This window comes from Sapajus apella, unplaced genomic scaffold, assembly GCF_009761245.1.
Source record: "Sapajus apella isolate SASKATOON/1434 unplaced genomic scaffold, GSC_monkey_1.0 scaffold6, whole genome shotgun sequence".
Taxonomy (NCBI): Eukaryota; Metazoa; Chordata; class Mammalia; order Primates; family Cebidae; genus Sapajus; species Sapajus apella.
Genome location: NW_022436946.1, coordinates 18884187 through 18902119, shown reverse-complemented (window position 1 = coordinate 18902119; position 17933 = coordinate 18884187). Strand labels below are relative to the sequence as shown.

The window sequence follows — 17933 nt, the reverse complement described above, 5'->3', positions numbered from 1 at the left end:
TGTATTTTTAGTAGAGACGGGGTTTCACCATGTTGACCAGGATGGTCTCGATCTCTTGACCTCATGATTTACCTGCCTCGGCCTCCCAAAGTGCTGGGATTATAGGCTTGAGCCACCGCGCCCGGCCTCATTTCATTTTTATAAAATACATGCCGTAGGAGTATGTGTTTATATGTCTATGTATATCTATGTCTAAAGAGATATGATTATAGATCATTTTACATTTTATTCAATGAGTTTTTCTGAATTTAAAAATGTAAAACAACATGTTACTTACATAAAATGTTACATTTGTAGTTAGAAATATTTAAAATAATTTATAATATTGCATTCTGATATTAAATATTATCAGGCCCTTCAACTATGTCTGGCTACTGAAATAAGTCTATTATTAAATAGGTGTAGTGCTGTCTTAAAAATATTATACTCAAACATTAACTGAAAAGCTTACACATTAAACACATATTCTTCTTCCAGCAAAATGAAATTTCATCCCGAGTCGCCCTGGGTCACCAAGGGTCCCAGTTAGCTTTGTACTGTTATTTTTCTTGTAGAACTGCATGACTGCATCCTTTTTGTAACCATTTGCAACTGTAGTTTCTATGGGGACCAAGGAGCATCCTTGGGCAAGAATTAAAACAGAGTCGATTATTTTGGTAGAAATTCGCTAGGTCAGGACCATATCACAAAAGAGAAATGAGGGACCTGAAGAGAAAACTCACCATGCAGAAAGGAGTATGGTAGGATGAATGAGTCAATATAGCAGGAGTCCCTGAAAGTCAGAAATGGGTCATGGTTCAGGAACAGTGTGGTAACCTGAACCTGAACCCTTCCCATCCAATTATTTTGTCCATGATTGTACCTTGTCCTCTGGGGGAAAGGCTCCCTCCCATGCACCACCTGGTCCCTTTGTGGCCCAGGGTTCACCACATACCCCACTAATGTTGCGAATCTCCCAGTGTGTTGCTGGGGTCCGGGGTGGCCGCTTCCTGCCCATGCAGTCGGGCTAGCTCCTTCTCGAAGAAGGCACCCTGGAGAAAATGGGCCCTGGAGAGGGCACAGTTTGGGAGGGTCATGGAATCAGTTAGTGTAAGTTACGGAGACCTTTGGTACTGGGCCCACCCCAGTGGGTAAGCGCCTGCCAGGCTGAGGACTTGCCGGGGAGGGGCGGGGTCCTGCAGGAAGCCCCTCCTGCAGCCTGGCAATGGTGGTCCCACCTGACCAGGTTCGGCAACATCCGTGGCTGCAGCCAGAAAGCTTGGTCCTCGGGGCTCAGCCGACGGACGGCAGCCTCAGAGGGCACCAGGACTGTGACTTGGCGGTCCGCAGGAAGCGTGATGCCGGCACTCTGCACACACACAGGGAGCAGGGTGGGAGTGACGAAGGCAGCCACCATCTTCAGATCCCCTGCTCTAGGCTCCAGACCTGCCCCCAACCTCCTGCTCTTGGAGATGTTATATGGCACCCATCCATCCAGATACTTACAGGTTCCAAAACTCTTCTGTGATACCGCCCGACCTGTTCTACTCTTACCAGAGTGTAATGTGTAGGGAGAAGTTGTTCTTTTCTTTTTCTCTGAGACTGAGTTTCGCTTTTGTTGCCCAGGCTGGAGTGCAGTGGCATGATCTCAGCTCACTGCAACCTTTGCCTTCTGAGTTCAAGCAATTCTCTTGCCCCAGCCTCCTGAGTAGCTGGGATTACAGTCATGCGCCACCATGCCTGGCGAATTTTGTATTTTTCGTTGAGACAGGGCTTCGCCATGTTGGTCAGCCTGGTCTTGAACTCCTAACCTCAGGTGATCCATCAGCCTCAGCCTTCCAAAGTGCTGGGATTACAGGTGTGAGCCATTGCACCCAGCTGAAGTTGTTCTTTTCATTTGTAAGATAATCCACTGTGGCCAGGTAAATTAGCAGGCAGGTGACGTGTGTGAGGGCAGAGGACTTTCTGGAGTCAAGACTGGACCGATGGAACTCAGTGAAGCAAGGGCGGGGAACAGGTGGTCACTTAGAATGATTCATTAGATTAGGATTGCCAGACACCACTTGGAAACCGAAAAGTCTTTTGGAGGAATTTCAGAAAAGACTTGTGTGTTGGCATGAGCTGGTAGGTTCATTTAGTTACTAAGATTTAGATGTTAATGTTATACTTGTGGTTGGTTTTTCAGGGGAAAAAAATAGAAATTTAAAAATTTTTGAAAAAAGAAAAAAATTTTAGATGTTAATGTTAGCTAATTTTTAGGCTCAGGCTGAAGAAGCTTGTTTGGGTGTGAACAGGTATATGAAAACCTATCCTGAAAGGCTGTGGGAGGTGTGAGCCTGAAGAAAGTGACTGACAAATTCAGTTTTTCAGAAAGAAATGTTAAACAGGGACTTATAAACCAAAGTGACTCTCCAGAGGCCATGAGATGATACATCCTCGCATCCACCCTCCAGAAAGTATTCTTTATTTAGCAAGCTTTTTAGGGTAAAGACTTGGACAGCAAGTCCCATCTCAAACTTATGACCACTGGAGAAGTTAGATAATCATCTTTATAAGGGGTTGTCTATGCTACACGCATTGTTTAAAAACCTTGCTGCAGAACACCTTTGTATGGAGCAGCCAGATATCATAGGTCATCATGGAGGTTTTGCTTCAAGATGGCGCCACTCTTGCCATGCAACAGGCTGTTTGCCTACAAAACATTAGGACATTAAGATTACCCAGGATATTGTTTCTCTCTTTCTATTTTTTTTGAAATTTATCTGGGAGTACTACTTTATTTTTTGACAAATCTGAGTACTTAACAGATCTGATGTTTATAAAAGTTTTATTCATTCATTAAATGGCTATTCATTGAGCAATCTCTATGCATTTGGGGATACAAAGACTGTAAAACATAGTCTTTGCCTTTCAGTGGCTTAAAGTCCAATGCAGGAAACAGAAAAATGTGGTAAAAGGGATGGTCAGAGCTGGCACAAGGAGTATTAAAGCCCTCAAGTGAAGTACCTAACCCAAGTAGAAGGGTGAGGTCAGGGACTGTTCTCCAAAGGAGGTCACGACAGTTCCCCGCTGATCTTTACCATAGCTACGGCCTCCTGTGACAGCAGTGAAACAGTTCAGTTTGCTGATGTGAGGAACAAATCCTATTTAATGACTGCTAAATGGTGCTGAGAATGAGTTACAGTTAGAGATAATCTGCAAACTGTTATAGAGGCTAAAAAATCATAAACATCCCTTTAGGATTTTTGGTTCTTGACAGAACCAGCAAATGTTAAAAATCAATTAAATAGACAAATTCATAGGTATTAATTTGTTTTATGAAAGCACAAAAGAACCAGGTTGCCCAATGCTTTAGCTAAGGTTCAGCCTCTTCAGGAGCATGACTCATGAGGGCATTGATTGTCTGGTCCACACTTCCCTCTCCCTCCTTATGTTTTGGCCATTCCTCCCTGACTATTAGCACACAGCCCTTTTCTCCCCAGGGGACAATATACACTGGCACACTGCCAAACACTGGGTTGGAAGGGTTTAGTTTTAAGCCACCACACTGTTCCTGTACCACAACTCCCTACCAAGATTTTGAAAAGCCTGAGCCAATGACTTTCTAGAATATCACACATTCTGGATTGTTCTAATTCTTTCCTCATCACGTGAGTTTACCTGTTCCTCTAGCTTCTGTATTTCTGGAAATCTGAAAATTATATTTAAAGCCTTAGCAGTTCAGGTGAAACATTTATGGCCAGATTACCTTGCAGTGATGCTGTAGCTTTCGGAGAAGGCACAGATTGTCCACCATTATGATGCTGAGTTTAATCATGATAAACATGGTAACAACCAGGTTTGCTTACACGGGGTAAAAATATGTTCTCTCCTCAGCAATTAGCAAGTATTTTGTGGGGGGTAGTATTTTGTCAACTTATAAATATCTCGGTCCATATTAGCCTTTCATGTAATGGCTTTAGAATATATCGATGATCTTTGCATCAATCAATTATTAGTTGTGGTGGCAAAATGGTAATTTTCCAATTATTTCATGTCTCCTATATTTATTATTGGATATTCTTCTGTGCAAAGCAGCTTTCCCATACTACTACTTCTAAAAAGTCATGGTAAATGCTTCTTTCCCTTTAATTTTTAGAGTAAGGAGACTAAGGAGTTGTGTACTTGTCACTTCTAATGGTGGCCTACTAGTTTTTCTTCCTCTTTTTTTTTTGAGAGAGTCTCGCTCTGTTGCCTAGGCTAGAGTGCAGTGGCTTGATCTCCGCTCACTGCAACCACCATCTCCCAGGTTCAAGTGATTCTCCTGCCTCAGCCTCCAGAATAGCTGGGAATACAGGCACCTGCCACCACGCCCAGCTAATTTTTGTATTTTTAATAGAGACAAGGTTTCATCACATTGACCAGGCTGGTTTTGAACTCCTGACCTCAGGTGATCCACCAGCTTTGGCCTCCCAAAGTGTTGGGATTACAGGCGTGAGCCATCACGTCCGGCCTTCTTTCTCCTATTTTGAGTATCATTATGGACTTACAGATTTTGTATTCAGTATGTTATAATAATTACAGTTGTTATCCTTTTACGATGTCAGATTGTCTCTCATTTGCTCAAAGAAAGCTGTTTCAAGCTAGACCTTGTGTTTTAGATAGTTCCCATTTGTCTTTGCTTTTTGGCAGGTTCAGGGTTCACCTTGTACTTCCCTTTCTCCCTGTCATTTCTGAAAGAAGCTCTGTGAAAATTTTTTTTTCAGACTTGGGTAATTCAAATGTTCCTCCATGTGGGAGGTGTTGGATGACTCTACATTCAAAATACTGGTGGTGAAAAATATGTGGCATTTGGGCTGATACCTCTTCTTAGGTAAGATAATGAAACTTTCATGTATCTGTTGGTACATACCGTAGGGGAAGACAACTCTTTCCTCCTGCCCGTTTAGTTCAGTAGGTGGAATTGTGTGAATTAAATTGACAAAAGACAGATTAAGAGGAGAAAAGATTTATGACACAAGTACGTACATGCTTCGCAGGCAAGAACTGAAAGCCCAAAGAGGTTTTTAGAACTGGGAGTTTCTATACCATTTTAATGAAGTGTGAAGAGACTAGACAAAGGAAAAGGTGGCTTAGCCTTTTTGCAGTATGGGAAGGTTACTAGAAAATGTATGGGTTTGTTAGGCAGTAAGACTCATTCTCCTCTTTCTGGTATGGGTGAGTGGTAAAGCTTTTTTGTTTGTTTGTTTGTTTGTTTGAGACAGGATCTAGCTCTATTGTCCAGGCTGGAATGCAGTGGCATCATCTCGGCTTACTGCAACCTCCACCTCCTAGGCTCAAATGATCCTCTCACCTCAGCCTCCGGAGTAGCTGGCATTACAGGCTTGGGCCACCACATCCGGTTAATTTTTGTATTTTTGGTAGAGACGGGGTTTTGCTATGTTGCCCAGGCTGGTCTCAAAGTCCTGGACTCAGCTGATCCACCTGCCTTAGCCTTCGAAAGTGTGGGCATTACAGGCATAAGCCACCACGCCTGGCCCAGTAAAGCTTTAAAAATAAAAATTTATGTCACCTTTATGAAGGGAAATTTATGTCCTGCTTTTAGGCAGAAAGGGGGAGGACAGAGTTGTTCCTGAGTCTTTAGTTTCTCAACTGCTTTCAGCTCAAAAATAATCCTTATGCTGAAGCGGCATATGTAGGTGGCATATCCTCATCCTCTTCACTATGAATGTGGACCATATTTTTGCAGTTTTTATTGTTACTTATTGAGTTCTTTTCATTTGTAAGATAAGTCACCATGAAGACTGAGAGAATGCACTGCGGCCAGGTAAATTAGCAGGCAGGTGATGTGTGTGAGGGCAGAGGACTTTCTGCTATTTTATATGATCAGTCTTTAGTAAAAGGTCTTAAGTAAAAGACCTGTCTTACCTGCACATCCTCAGCACACAGCTTAGGCATTAAATAAATATTAGGGGAACCAGTTGCACTTTCCTACCAGCCCATAAATGCTACGGGTATGGGCATCAGATACTCAACTTGTTAGAATTATTTGAAAATCAGAGTAGTTTGCTGGCTTCTAGTGTGCAGTCTTTACACCAGCTATTGTGGCTGTGTAAGGGTCTTCTTTTCTTCAATCCCATCCTAAGATGCATTCAACATAAGTGAAGTGAGTGAAGTGTTATTATTCACAAAAGTGCTAATTTGTGGATGGATGCACCTAATGTTCCTGTCACCTGGTTTCTTTGCACTAAAACAAACCAATCCCAATAGCATTCTGTTTCAAGTTAAAAGGTTTTTATCTTTTTAAACTAAGTAAATTGCTTTTTATTCCAATTTACTCAATTTACTTCCAATTTACTCATAGCAGTACCATATACCTGTACTACATAAACTAGTTAATGTCCAGGCATAACATCATTGCTCAGAATTTGAAACTTTGTCACGATTTAAATTTTTAAAGGTATGGTAAACAAAGTATCTCATTATACAGAAGTACAACGTCTCGTTCTTGTACATTTCGCTCTCCCCAAATATCCTGCCATTAGAACCCTGATTGCACAATTAAGCACATGCATTCTCAGGAGACACCGGGTCAGAGAATTCCTTCATCCTAGTCTCAATCTCGCCCCTGAAAGCACGGGACGGGAAAGGCCGCGCCACAGGAAATAAATGAGGGCTGCCAAAGGCCGTCGGAGGCCGCGGGGCTCGGGAGGCAGGCGAGGACCCAGTGTCGCATTGCAGAGTCGAGAGGACTCCGGCTGCCGCGGCGCCGCGGTTGTCGGCCTCGGTTTCTCCCGCCCTGCCCGAGCGCCGCCGCGCCGCTCGCCGGAATCCGGATACCACCGGCGACTCGATCGGTCCCTTCCGGCTGGTTCCGGCGTCCGACTTGGCATGAGGCTGCTGCGCCTGCTGCTGCCGCGGGGGCTGCGGCTCGGGAACCTCCGCGCTCCCGCATGCCTGGCCTCCGCGGCCCGGGCCCCCGCCGACGGTCTCCGGACCCCGCCCCGGCGCCGAGCGCCGCCCTCGGGCCCCGGGCCCCGCCCCGGCCTCCGCTTCGGCCTCGCCTCCAGTCCCGGGCCGCGGCCCGCCACCGCTACCACCGCTGCTGCTGCGGCTATCCCAGACGCGCCGCCCGCTTGCGCCGCGACCATGGAGCTCCCCGGAGCGGGTGAGACCAGGCTGCTTAGCGGGTCGGGGCGGGGGCGACTGGAGCCGCGGGGACTTGGGCCCGCTTGAGCTCGACCTCTGGGAGGGCCTGACCCGCGCCGCCCCTGCTCCGAGTCTCCCCCTCCCTTCAAAAAGGACTCAGGGTAGCACAGAGAAGCCGGGTGCAACCAGGTTGTACATCAGCGCTGCCTGTAGCGAAGCGTTTTAATGCACATAGTGTGGGTCCGACAGGAGGCGGGGTTGTGAGCCCATCCCCGAGTTTCACTTTTTTATCCTTTGACCCGTTTCGCAAAGTTCACGCCCACACACCTTCCTTCCGACGGTGTTGATGTGGGTAAATGTATTGTAAACAAAACCTAGTCAAATCTCGATTTTATCTTATATCACAAATATTAAGCACCTGAACCACCATGCTGTCTTCTTTAGGATTTTCTGGTAGGTTTGGCCATGACCACTTTTAAAACTGGCGCCAAGTCTGTCCTAGTGCCGGGAATGAATTTCCAGTTTGGGTCAGCGTTTGTTGTGAATTGAACTTTGTGAGTAGAGCGAGTTAGGGGCTGGACTTTCGGTATAAAGAACCGCAAACCAGTTAGAGAAAAAGGTGCTCCTCTTCAAGATTTGCATAGGATAAATTCATACAAGAGTATAACAAGCATAAAAACGTTAAAGTGTGCTATATATATAGACGTTAACTCGTGTAAACATGTTTACAGTTGTTAATGGAGTGATGACAGGTTTTGAGATGCATTTAGGAAATGCGTGGGAATGGAAATTGTTAAAGGAGAAGAGAGTCATATCCCAGTTCCTTGTTTAATTGCCATGACCTTGCAATTCAGGATCCTGTTCGCATATCTTTGTATTTTCCTTACTCATATTTACAAAGTTTAAGGTGTTTGTGGAGGTTACTTCCTCCTTTCATTCTTTTTCAGACATCATTAACTTATTTTGTCTATTTCTCCCTAATAATTTGGATTGTACTTTTGTTCCCTTTTTATGAGGAGGAAAGGAAAGCCTGGAGGTCAAGTGATTTGTTGATTTCTACGCAGCTGTCAACATTTACTCACGTGTAAGATGCTTACTATTTTTGGTAGCTAAGCCAGGATTAGAATGGATGCCCTTGGCCTTTTCTCGTGGTTCTTAGCAATAAACTTATTTATTTATTTTGAAACAGGGTCTTGCTATGTTGCGCAGGTTGAAGTGCAGTGGTGTGATCATGGCCCACTGCAGCCTCGACCTGCTGAGATCATGCTGACCTCCTGTTTCAGTCTCCCCAAGTACCTGGAACTACAGGTCCGTGCCAACATGCCTTACTAGTTTTTGTATTTTTTTGTAGAGACGGGGTCTTGCCATGTCACCCAGGCTGGTCTTGACCTCCTCCTGGGCCCAAGCAATCTTATCTCGGCCTCTCAGAGTGCTGGGATTACAGGTGTGAGCCAACTTGCTCAGCTGGGATACATTTACTGTTTACCTGGTAGAGTGATGAGAAACTTAAGAAAATTGAGTAGTCATTCATTGTTCAGCTAGGAAACTTGCATTTTGTGTCACAGTGGGCGAACTGCCCATACCCTTTTGTCCCTCTGTTGGCCCATTTTTGATGAAGTCATTTCCTTCACCTATATTTAAATATTAGCATATATTTAAAGTTGTGGTTTTATAATACATTTAAAATGTATGTATTGTTTTTCTTATGAAGGTAATATTCAATTTTGAAACGTTTGAATAGCAGAAATGAGAAACATATGAATATATGCAGCATAGCCGTCAGCATTTGCAAGCAGTTTATACTATTTAGCCTTTGCCTTCATAATTGTAAATCATAGAGCAAAAGCAGTTTATATCTGCTTTCTAAAATGTCACTGTTGTCAGCTTCTTTTTCTGTCATCATAGTCTTCATAGTCATTGTTCTTAGTTGTCATTGACACGAGCATGCTTGGTTTAACCATTTCCCTATTTTTTTTTCATATTTTCTAACTATTTTATTGTACCCAATAATCAGCCATACATCCCCTCACCCATTCTACCACTCTCCCCAGCTTCTGGTAAACATTATTCTAGTCTCTATCTCCATGAGTTCATTTTTTTTTTTTTTTTTTTTGAGACGAAGTCTTGCTCTGTTACCCAGGCTGGAGTGTGGTACTGTTGTCTCTGCCTACCACAATCTCCGCCTCCTGGGTTCAAGTGATTCTCCTGCCTCTGCCTCCAGAGTAGCTGGATTACAGGCATATGCCACCATGCCTGGCTAATTTTTTGTATTTTTAGTAGAGGCGGGGTTTCATCACGTTGGCCAGGCTGGTTTCAAACTCCTGACCGTGTGATCTGCCCACCTCGGCCTCCCAAAGTGCTTGGGTTATAGGTGTGAGCCACTGTGCCTGGCTGAGTTCAAATGTTTTAATTTTAGCGCCCACAAATAAGTGAGAACATACGAAGTTTGTCTTTCTACGCCCGGCTTATTTAACATAAGGATCTCCAGTTTCATCCATGTGGCAAATGACAGGATCTTATTCTTTTGTATGGCTGAATAGTACTCCATTGTATATATGTACCACATTTTATTTTTCCATTGGATGACCTAAGTTACCCAGCACTTAAGTTGCTTCCAAATTTTGGCTATTGTACCATTTCCCTATTACTAGGCATTTTTGTTCCATTTGTTCTTTTTTGTTTAAACAAAGCTGTGGTGAATCTTTGAGCATGGTTGATAGATAACCAGAAAGCAGTGAAGAACATCAAAAGAATGTTTTTGTGGCTTCTGATCTATTGCCAGATTGCTTTCTGAAAGGATTGCCTTAGCTTAGGATTGCCATTGCTATAGTTAGTGTATAATAAGGTGGTAGTGCATGGTGCCAGAAAGGGCATACTGGTCACAGAGTGGCTGGATTCTAGTTCCATTCCCAAGACCTACTAGTTTTACCCTTGAGCAAGTACTTAATCAGCTTGTCTGTAAAATGAGCATTGAAATAGTACCTCTACGTAGTGTGGTTGTGTGGATGAAATGAGTTACTCCCAGTGCTTCCAGCTGTGCCTGGCCTCAAGCACGCACTTAAGTGTTAGCTGTTGGTAGTAGTAGTAGTAGACAATAGTGTTTACCAGCTTCACCTCATCTTTATGTTATTAATGCACTTGGTAGCATAACTTTTATTTGGGTTTATATACAAAAGATAGAATTTTAACTATGGTTAGAACAAATTATAGGAGACTTAAGTACTCAACCTTATGAACCTAAAGAGTTTAAATGCTTTATTTAAGAGTTGGTTATTTTAAGGTAGTTTGCCAAAAGCAAAATATTTATACCTTCTATAAGAGAAAGTGTAGTTATGACTGATATATTTACTTCACATCTAACAACCTTTGCCCGAACACTAGAGCATAGAGAACTGGAGAAAGTCTTCTAAATATTTGATTTGAGAAACATTGTTCTATAGAATGACCAGCAGTTCTTTCAAGACTTACTTGAAAGTGGCACTCCTTTATTTTTTAGTTAATAATTCCTATCTCAAAAATTGTTGAGTTAATAATTTCTATTATTCTATAGCTTAAGAGAAAATAGTTGTTTGTATTTCAGCTTCTAGACTCTTGTGGATTTTGACATAACATTGCATTTGAGTTTAATATGCTTTACCAAGGTAGAGAATGATGTTGAACAAGTCATAATTTGCATTAATTTTTATTCTCATGTCAAATGGGATACTAGTGCCTTTCCTTCATTCATCTGGTGAAAATGAGAGAATCTGTGATATGCTGAGGCTGCCACTAAATACCAGGAATTATTTTTTTGTGGGTGGTGAGATAGCTGTATTGCATTATAGCCTGAGTGACTTACCACTCTCAAATATGGACTTACCTTTATCACATTTATTCATTTGGTAAAAATTTATTGAGCACCTACTGTGAGCTGAACTCAGTGCCAGGCATGGAGGAATCAAAAGAGAATAAGGTTTTAAGGAACTTCGACTATGGCAACTGTACGTGATGGAGTGCAGGTATAGAAAGTTGCCCCTTTCACTTTCAAAAGTGTCCTGGTTTGGTGAATTGTGTGGTCACTTTACCTTAGAATCTAGTGGAGAAGACAGACAAGTGGACATGTATAACATAATGTATACATGCAGTGATTGGAGGAAGCACTAGGTGCCTGGAAGATTGGATTACCTGTCAGCCCTGAGCTGGGGCTCTGCAAAGTTTTCCCTGATGGTGGACGTCTGATCCCAGGTTTTACTTTGAAGTTGATTGTTCTCACCTGTTCACACAATCTCTTAGTCTGGTGTGGGGTCAAGTTACGGAAGAAGCGAAAGGAGATCCTGGAGCAGTGGTTTTCAATTGGAAAACTACTCATGCACATTGAAATTACTCTGAGGAGGTTGAAAAAAATACCAGAGGTTGGCCTGATCTCCAGAGATTTTGATTTAATTGGCTGGAGTGGCACACAGATGTTCTAGTGATTAGTTTTAAAAGCTCTGCAGGTGATTCTAATGTGCAGTTAGTATTATTACCATTGTTACTGTGTGATTCTTTCTTTGGTATAGCCAGAATGACCTCCATAACACTTGCTCTCTAATAGTTGATGATTAATTGAGCTCAAGAGAAACTAAATTTAAACGAGATCACAAACTTTTCTTATTTAAAAATTGACTTAATGTAATTCATGATTGTATCCCTCTTGCCTTCAAAATGTGTTGAAGCCCAAAATTAAGTTTCCTCTACTTCACTTATTGCTAAGAATCTGTATATTTCCAAGTAGCACAAGAACTTGGAAGCTAGTAGTGAGACGAAGGTGTTAAATAGGTCAATTTTATATCAGTAAGTTCTGTTTTTTTTTTTTTTTGAGACAGAGTTTCACTCTTGTTACCCAGGCTGGAGTCCAATGGCGCGATCTCGGCTCACTGCAACCTCCGCCTCCCGGGTTCAGGCAATTCTCCTGCCTCAGCTTCCTGAGTAGCTGGGATTACAGGCACGCGCCACCACGCCCAGCTAATTTTTTGTATTTTTAGTAGAGACGGGGTTTCACCATGCTGACCAGGATGGTCTCGATCTCTTGACCTCGTGATCCACCTGCCTCGGCCTCCCAAAGTGCTGGGATTACAGGCTTGAGCCACCGCGCCCGGCCATCAGTAAGTTCTTAGAATGAGAATAAAATAGAGGAAAAACAGCAGTTGGGTTTATTTCATTTTGTTTTGATTTTCATTCAGCCTTGTTTGTATTTAGTTGCATGAATACTGTTTTATTACTAGCTTTTCAAGTGTAACATACATGGTCAGTGGTGATCCTTTATGTGTAGCTGCATGTGCCCAAAGGTACAGGATGTGTGTTGATCTATGAAAACTTTTATTTAAGCCTAAACTGCATCTGTGTTTTTAAAACGCAAGCATAAAAATAGAAAAGAGGCATTTAACTTGTTCTCACGTTTTTCAAATATTGGCAAGTTTATGAATAGACTCCTAGTGAACTAACATTTGTTGAACACCTGTGTACCAGCCGTTCATAATTCCTAAAGTTTGAACTGTAAATAGTAACATTATTAAGAATGTACTATTAGGGTTTCTTTTGGCATTGAACTTAATTAATTTAAAAAAAGGCTTTGTGGCCAGGTGTGGTGGCTCACGCCTGTAATCTCAGCACCATAGGAGGCTGAGGTGGGTGGATCACGAGGTCAGGAATTTGAGATCAGCCTGGCCAGTATGGTGAAACCCTGTCTCTACCAAAAATACAAAAATTAGCCAGGCATGGTGGCATATGCCTATAGTCCCAGCTACTCAAGAGGCTGAGGCAGAAAAATTGCTTGAAACTGGGAGGCGGAGGTTCCAGTGAGCCGAGATCATCTGTTGCCACTGCACTCCAGCCTGGGCAACAGAGCAAGACTCTATCTCAAAAAAAAAAAAAAAAAGGGCTTTGTTGTTTTTTTGCTTTTATCCAGAATATAGTAATATAGTTTGGATATTTGTTCCCTCTAAATCTCACGTTGAGATATTATCCCCAGTGTTGGAGGTGAGGCTTGGTGGGAGGTGTTTGGGTCATGGGAGTGGATCCCTCATGAATGGCTTGATGCCCTCCCTGTGATGAGTTTGGAAGAAATCTAGTTGATTAAGAGAGGCTGCCACCTCTATCTGTGTGGTTTTTTCTCTCTCCATGTGACACATTGGCTTCCCTTTGCCTTCCGTAATGATTGTAAGCTTCCTGATGCCCTTACCAGAAGCATAGGCTAGCACTGTGCTTTGTGTAAAGCCTGCAGAACTGTAGGCCAAATAAACTTCTTTTTTAGTAATTACCCAGCCTCAGGTATCCCTTTACAGCAATGCAAATGGACTGAGACAGAAAATTGGTACTAAAGAGTAGGGTGTTGCTATAAAGATACCTGAAAATGTGGAAGTGGCTTTGGAACTGGGTAATGGGCAGAGGTCAGAAGAGTTTGGAGGGCTCAGAAGAAGACAGGAAGATGAGGGAAAGTTTGGAACTTCATAGAGACTGGTTAAGTGGTTGTGACCAAAATGCTGATAGAAATACGGACAGTGAAGGTCAGCCTGACAAGGTCTGAGATGGATATGAGGAAGTTATTGGGAACTGCAGTTAACGTCTCTGTGTTATGCCCTAGCAAAGAATTTGGCTGCATTGTGTCCATGCACTAGGGAATCTGTGGAAGTTTGAACTTAAAAGTGATGACTGGGCTGGCTGCGGTGGCTCACGCCTGTAATCCCAGCACTTTGGGAGGCCAGGGTGGGCAGATCACTTGAGGTCAGGAGTTTGAAACCGGCCTGGCCGACATGGTGAAACCCCATCTCTACGAAAAATACAAAAAAATTAGCTGGCCATGGTGGAGCATGCCTGTAGTCCCAGCTACTCGGGAGGCTGAGGCAGGAGAATCACTTGAACTGGGAATGCGGACATTGCAGTGTGCTGAGATTGTGTCAGTGCACTACAGCCTGGCAGCAGTGCTAGACTCCATCTCAAAAAAAAATAAGTAAATAAAAATAAAAAGTGATGACTTAGAGTATCTGATAAAAGAAATTTCTTTCTCCTTTTTTTTTTTTTTTTTTTTTTTTTTTTTTTGCAACAGTGTCTCTGTCATCCAGGCTGGAGTGCAGTGGGAAGAAATTTTTGAACAGCAAATCATTCATGAAGTGGCATGGCAGCTTCTAATGACCTACAATCAGATACGGCAGCAAAGGAATTACTTAAAGTTGCTTTCCTTATAATTAAAAGGGAAGCAAAGCCTAAAAATTTGGAAAATTTGCTGCTTAAGCTTGTGGTAAAGAAGGAAAAAGCATTTTCAGTCGAGAAATTTTAGTGGGCTATGAAGCAACCGCTTGCTAGAGAGATTAGGATGACTAAAAGGGAGGCAATTCCTAATAGCCAAGACAATGGGAAAAAGGCCTCAAAAGCATTTCAGAAATCTCCGGGGCAGCCCCTCCCATCACAGACCTGGAGGCCTGGAATGATTTTAGGGGCCAAGTGCAGTCCCCTGCTACTCTGTGCAGCCTTGGGACGCTGCTCTCCACATCCCAGTTTCTCCACCGCCAGCTGTGGCTCAAAAGGCCCAACTACAGCTCTGATCTCTTTGGAATGCACAAGCCACTGTAAGCCTTGGGGGCTTTCATGTGGTGTTAAGCCTGCAGGTGCACAGAATGCAAGAATGAAGGAGGTGTGACAGCTTCCACCTAGATTTCAGATGATGTACCGGAAAGCCTGGGTGCCCAGGCAGAAGCCTGCTGCAGCAGTGGAGCACTCACAGAGAAACTCTCCTAGGACGATGCTAGAGGGAAATATGGGATTGGAGCCCCCACACAGAGACCCCACAAGGACACTTCCTAGTGGAGCTGTGGGAAGGGGGCTTAGGTCCCACAGACCCAAAAATGATACAGCCACTGGTAGCTTACACCCTGAGCTTAGAAAAGTAGCAGACATTCAACTCCAACCTGTGAGAGCAGCCACAGGGGCTTCATATTGCAAAGATGTAGGGACAGAACTGCCTAAGGCCTTGGGAACCCATGCCTTGCTCCAGTGTGCGCTGGATGTGGGACATGGAATTGAAGGAGAGCTTTGGAGCTTTAAGGTTTATTGTCTCTCCTGCTAGGTTTTCAACTTATGTGGAACCTGTTGCCCCTTTCTTTTGTATTTCTCTCTTTTGGAATGGGAGTGTTTACACAGTACCTGTACCACCTTTGTATCTTGGGGGCGAATAACTTCTTTTTGATTTTACAGGCTCATAGGTGGAAGAAACTTACCTTGAGTCTCAAATGAGACTTTGGATTTTGGAGTTAATGCTGGAATGAGTTGACCTTGGGGGACTATTTGGGAAGGGGTGATTATATTTAGCAGTGAGATTTAGGTGGCCAGGGGCAGAATGATAGCATTTTTATGCTTGGTGGGAGGTGTTTGGGTCATGGGGGCAGATCTGTCATGAATGCCTTGGTGCACTCCCTGCAGTAATGAGTTCATGTGTGAGATCCGGTTGCTTAAAAGGGGCTGGCCTCTCTGCCACTCTCTCTTTCTCCCGACATGTGACGTGTTGGCTTCCCTTTGCCTTGCATCATGATTTTAAGCTTCTTGAGGCCCTCACCAAAGCAGATGCTGGCACTATGCTTTGTGTAAAGCCTGCAGAACTGGGAGCCAAATAAACCTCTTTTGTTTAGAAATTACCCAGCCTCAGGTATTCCTTTATAGCAATGCAAATGGACTAATACAACAGGTGTGTGTGTGTGTGTGTGTGTGTGTACAATAGTAGAGATGAATGAATCAAATTGCAATAAAAATTGAGGTTTGTTGGCATATATGTTAACTATGGCCTATCATGATAGCTATGTTGAAAGCCATATTATTGATGGAATATGTTTTACAAGTATTGTATCCGAAAATAGAGTGTTACAACAGAATGAATTAAAGGACTTGTTTAATATCTTGAGTGGTAAATTAGTCTTTAGCAAATGTATCGAGTAAAAATTATATAGTATTCCAGGATTCTGATCAAACTTACTAGTTCAGACAGTATTTGTATCTGTCAGTAAAGGCTTGGATTATAATGGCACTGGGGAAACCACTATCTGATAAATTTAGCAATTAATTTTATCAATTTAAACATACATCTTTCTTCTCTTACCTCCACCCAAGGTATATGATTGTTCTAACCACAGCAAGAAAACAAAAAAAGACCAAATAGGAAATATGGCTTTAATGTTAGTAAATGACCATGGGAGAGCAGTTAGGGAAACTGTAAGCTCATTTGCTTCTTAATTATTGAATTTTCAGAAAAGCATATTTAGAACCATGTATTTTTTTTCTTTTTGGAGATGGAGTCTCGCCCTGTCGTCCAGGCTAGAGTGCAGTGCGCGATCTCGGCTCACTGCAACCTTTGCCTCCCAGGTTAAGGCAATTCTCCTGCCTCAGCCTCCTGAGTAGCTGGGATTATAGGCATCCACCACTATGCCTGGCTAATTTTTGTATTTTTAGTAGAGTCAGGGTTTCACCATGCTGGCCAGGATGGTCTCAATCTCCTGACCTTGTGATCCACCTGCCTTGGATTCCCAAAGTGCTGGGATTATAGGTGTGAGCCACCACACCCAGCCAGAACCATGTATTTTTAACTAAATTTCCAGTGTTAAATGTAATGATGGAGAGAAACAACTTGAAAGTCTACTGAAGAAAAAATTATAGGCCAGAAGTTGTACAAATAAGAATGAGAATGACTGACAAAACCTTGTTGGTTGTTTTTAAAAGGTATGTGAAAAAAAAATGTAGTTTTAGAATTAAAATGTAGCTATAACAGATCTTGAGGATTATTGATTGATTCAGTTTTCATCTAATCATAGGTTGAATACTATGTTTTAGGAAATGATTAAAGCTTTGTAAGTGTGCACAAAAATATAGAATGTGGCATAAATAATGTTTATATAAATAGCTTTACAATATATTTGAACACAAGTGATACATTTCTTAACAGGTGTTAATTTATATTGAATTCAGTTAGCTGATTATTTTCATTTAGGATATAAGTTTAACTAATAAGTTAATCCTTTTTTCTTTTTTAATATGTTAAAGGAGGAATTAATTCCAATGAGTGTGAAAATGTATCAAGAAAAAAGAAAATATCAGAGGAATTTGAAGCCAATACTATGGATTTCCTGGTAGACATGCCATTTGCTACTGTAGATATTCAGGATGACTGTGGAAGTAAGTACTTTATTAAGTAAACATGTATTTAGAATCAATGAATAGTAAATTTAATTATATATATTTTCTTTGTAATTTATTTCACTTTTAGGACTTATGTTTTTGAGTTTTGATTTTGATTTCATTTTTTATTTTTTTATTCTAGGTTTTTGAGACACGGTCTTGCTCCATCATTCACACTGGATTGCAGTAGTGTGATCTGCAATCTTGACCTCCCAGTCAGGCCACTCCCACTGCAGCCTTGACCTCCCAGCCTTAAGCAATCCTCCAACTTCAGCCTCTTAGTGGGAGGTAGCTGGGACTACAGGCATATGTGCCACCACGCCTGGCTAAGTTTTAACTTTTTTTGTAGAGATGGGGTCTTGCCATGTTGCCCAGGTTAGTCTTGAACTCCTGGGCTCAAGCCATCCTTCCTCCTTGGCCTTCAGAAGTGCTGGGATTACCGACGTGAGTGATTATACCTGGCCAAGTTTCATTTTTTATTTAATAATTGTCTATATCTATTGGTATTGTTAAAATAATCACAGATAATATTGACATGTCTCACAAAATGTTGAGCCAGCTCATTCTTTAGTTTATAAACTACTTCTGAAAATAATTAGGCTAGATAATCCCCTTCATTATTGTGGAGCCACTGCTAATTTCAGCAGTAC

General features: G+C 42.4%; 2 protein-coding genes across 4 annotated transcripts in view; one reads left to right on the top strand and one right to left on the bottom strand.

The window, feature by feature from the left end:
- Positions 1 to 938: 938 nt before the first annotated feature.
- LOC116548988 (stabilin-1-like) lies at positions 939 to 1431 on the bottom strand. Its single transcript, XM_032274439.1, has 2 exons — positions 1218 to 1431; positions 939 to 1047 (listed from the first exon to the last, which is right to left on the bottom strand). The coding sequence occupies exons 1-2, from the start codon at positions 1394 to 1396 to the stop codon at positions 939 to 941; spliced, it is 288 nt and encodes a 95-aa protein (XP_032130330.1). The 5' UTR covers positions 1397 to 1431.
- Positions 1432 to 6829: 5398 nt separating this feature from the next.
- Positions 6830 to 17933, top strand: part of AKAP7 (A-kinase anchoring protein 7) — a 143037-nt gene continuing 131933 nt past the window's right edge. For 2 of the 3 annotated variants that reach the window (XM_032274768.1, XM_032274769.1), the window contains exons 1-2: positions 6830 to 7126; positions 17149 to 17280. In XM_032274768.1, the coding sequence (XP_032130659.1) occupies positions 6850 to 7126; positions 17149 to 17280 (409 nt within the window). In that variant the 5' untranslated portion in view covers positions 6830 to 6849. Of the gene's footprint in view, positions 7127 to 7231; positions 7561 to 17148; positions 17281 to 17933 lie in introns of those variants that run through there. The other variant, XM_032274770.1, reaches the window with a different exon arrangement.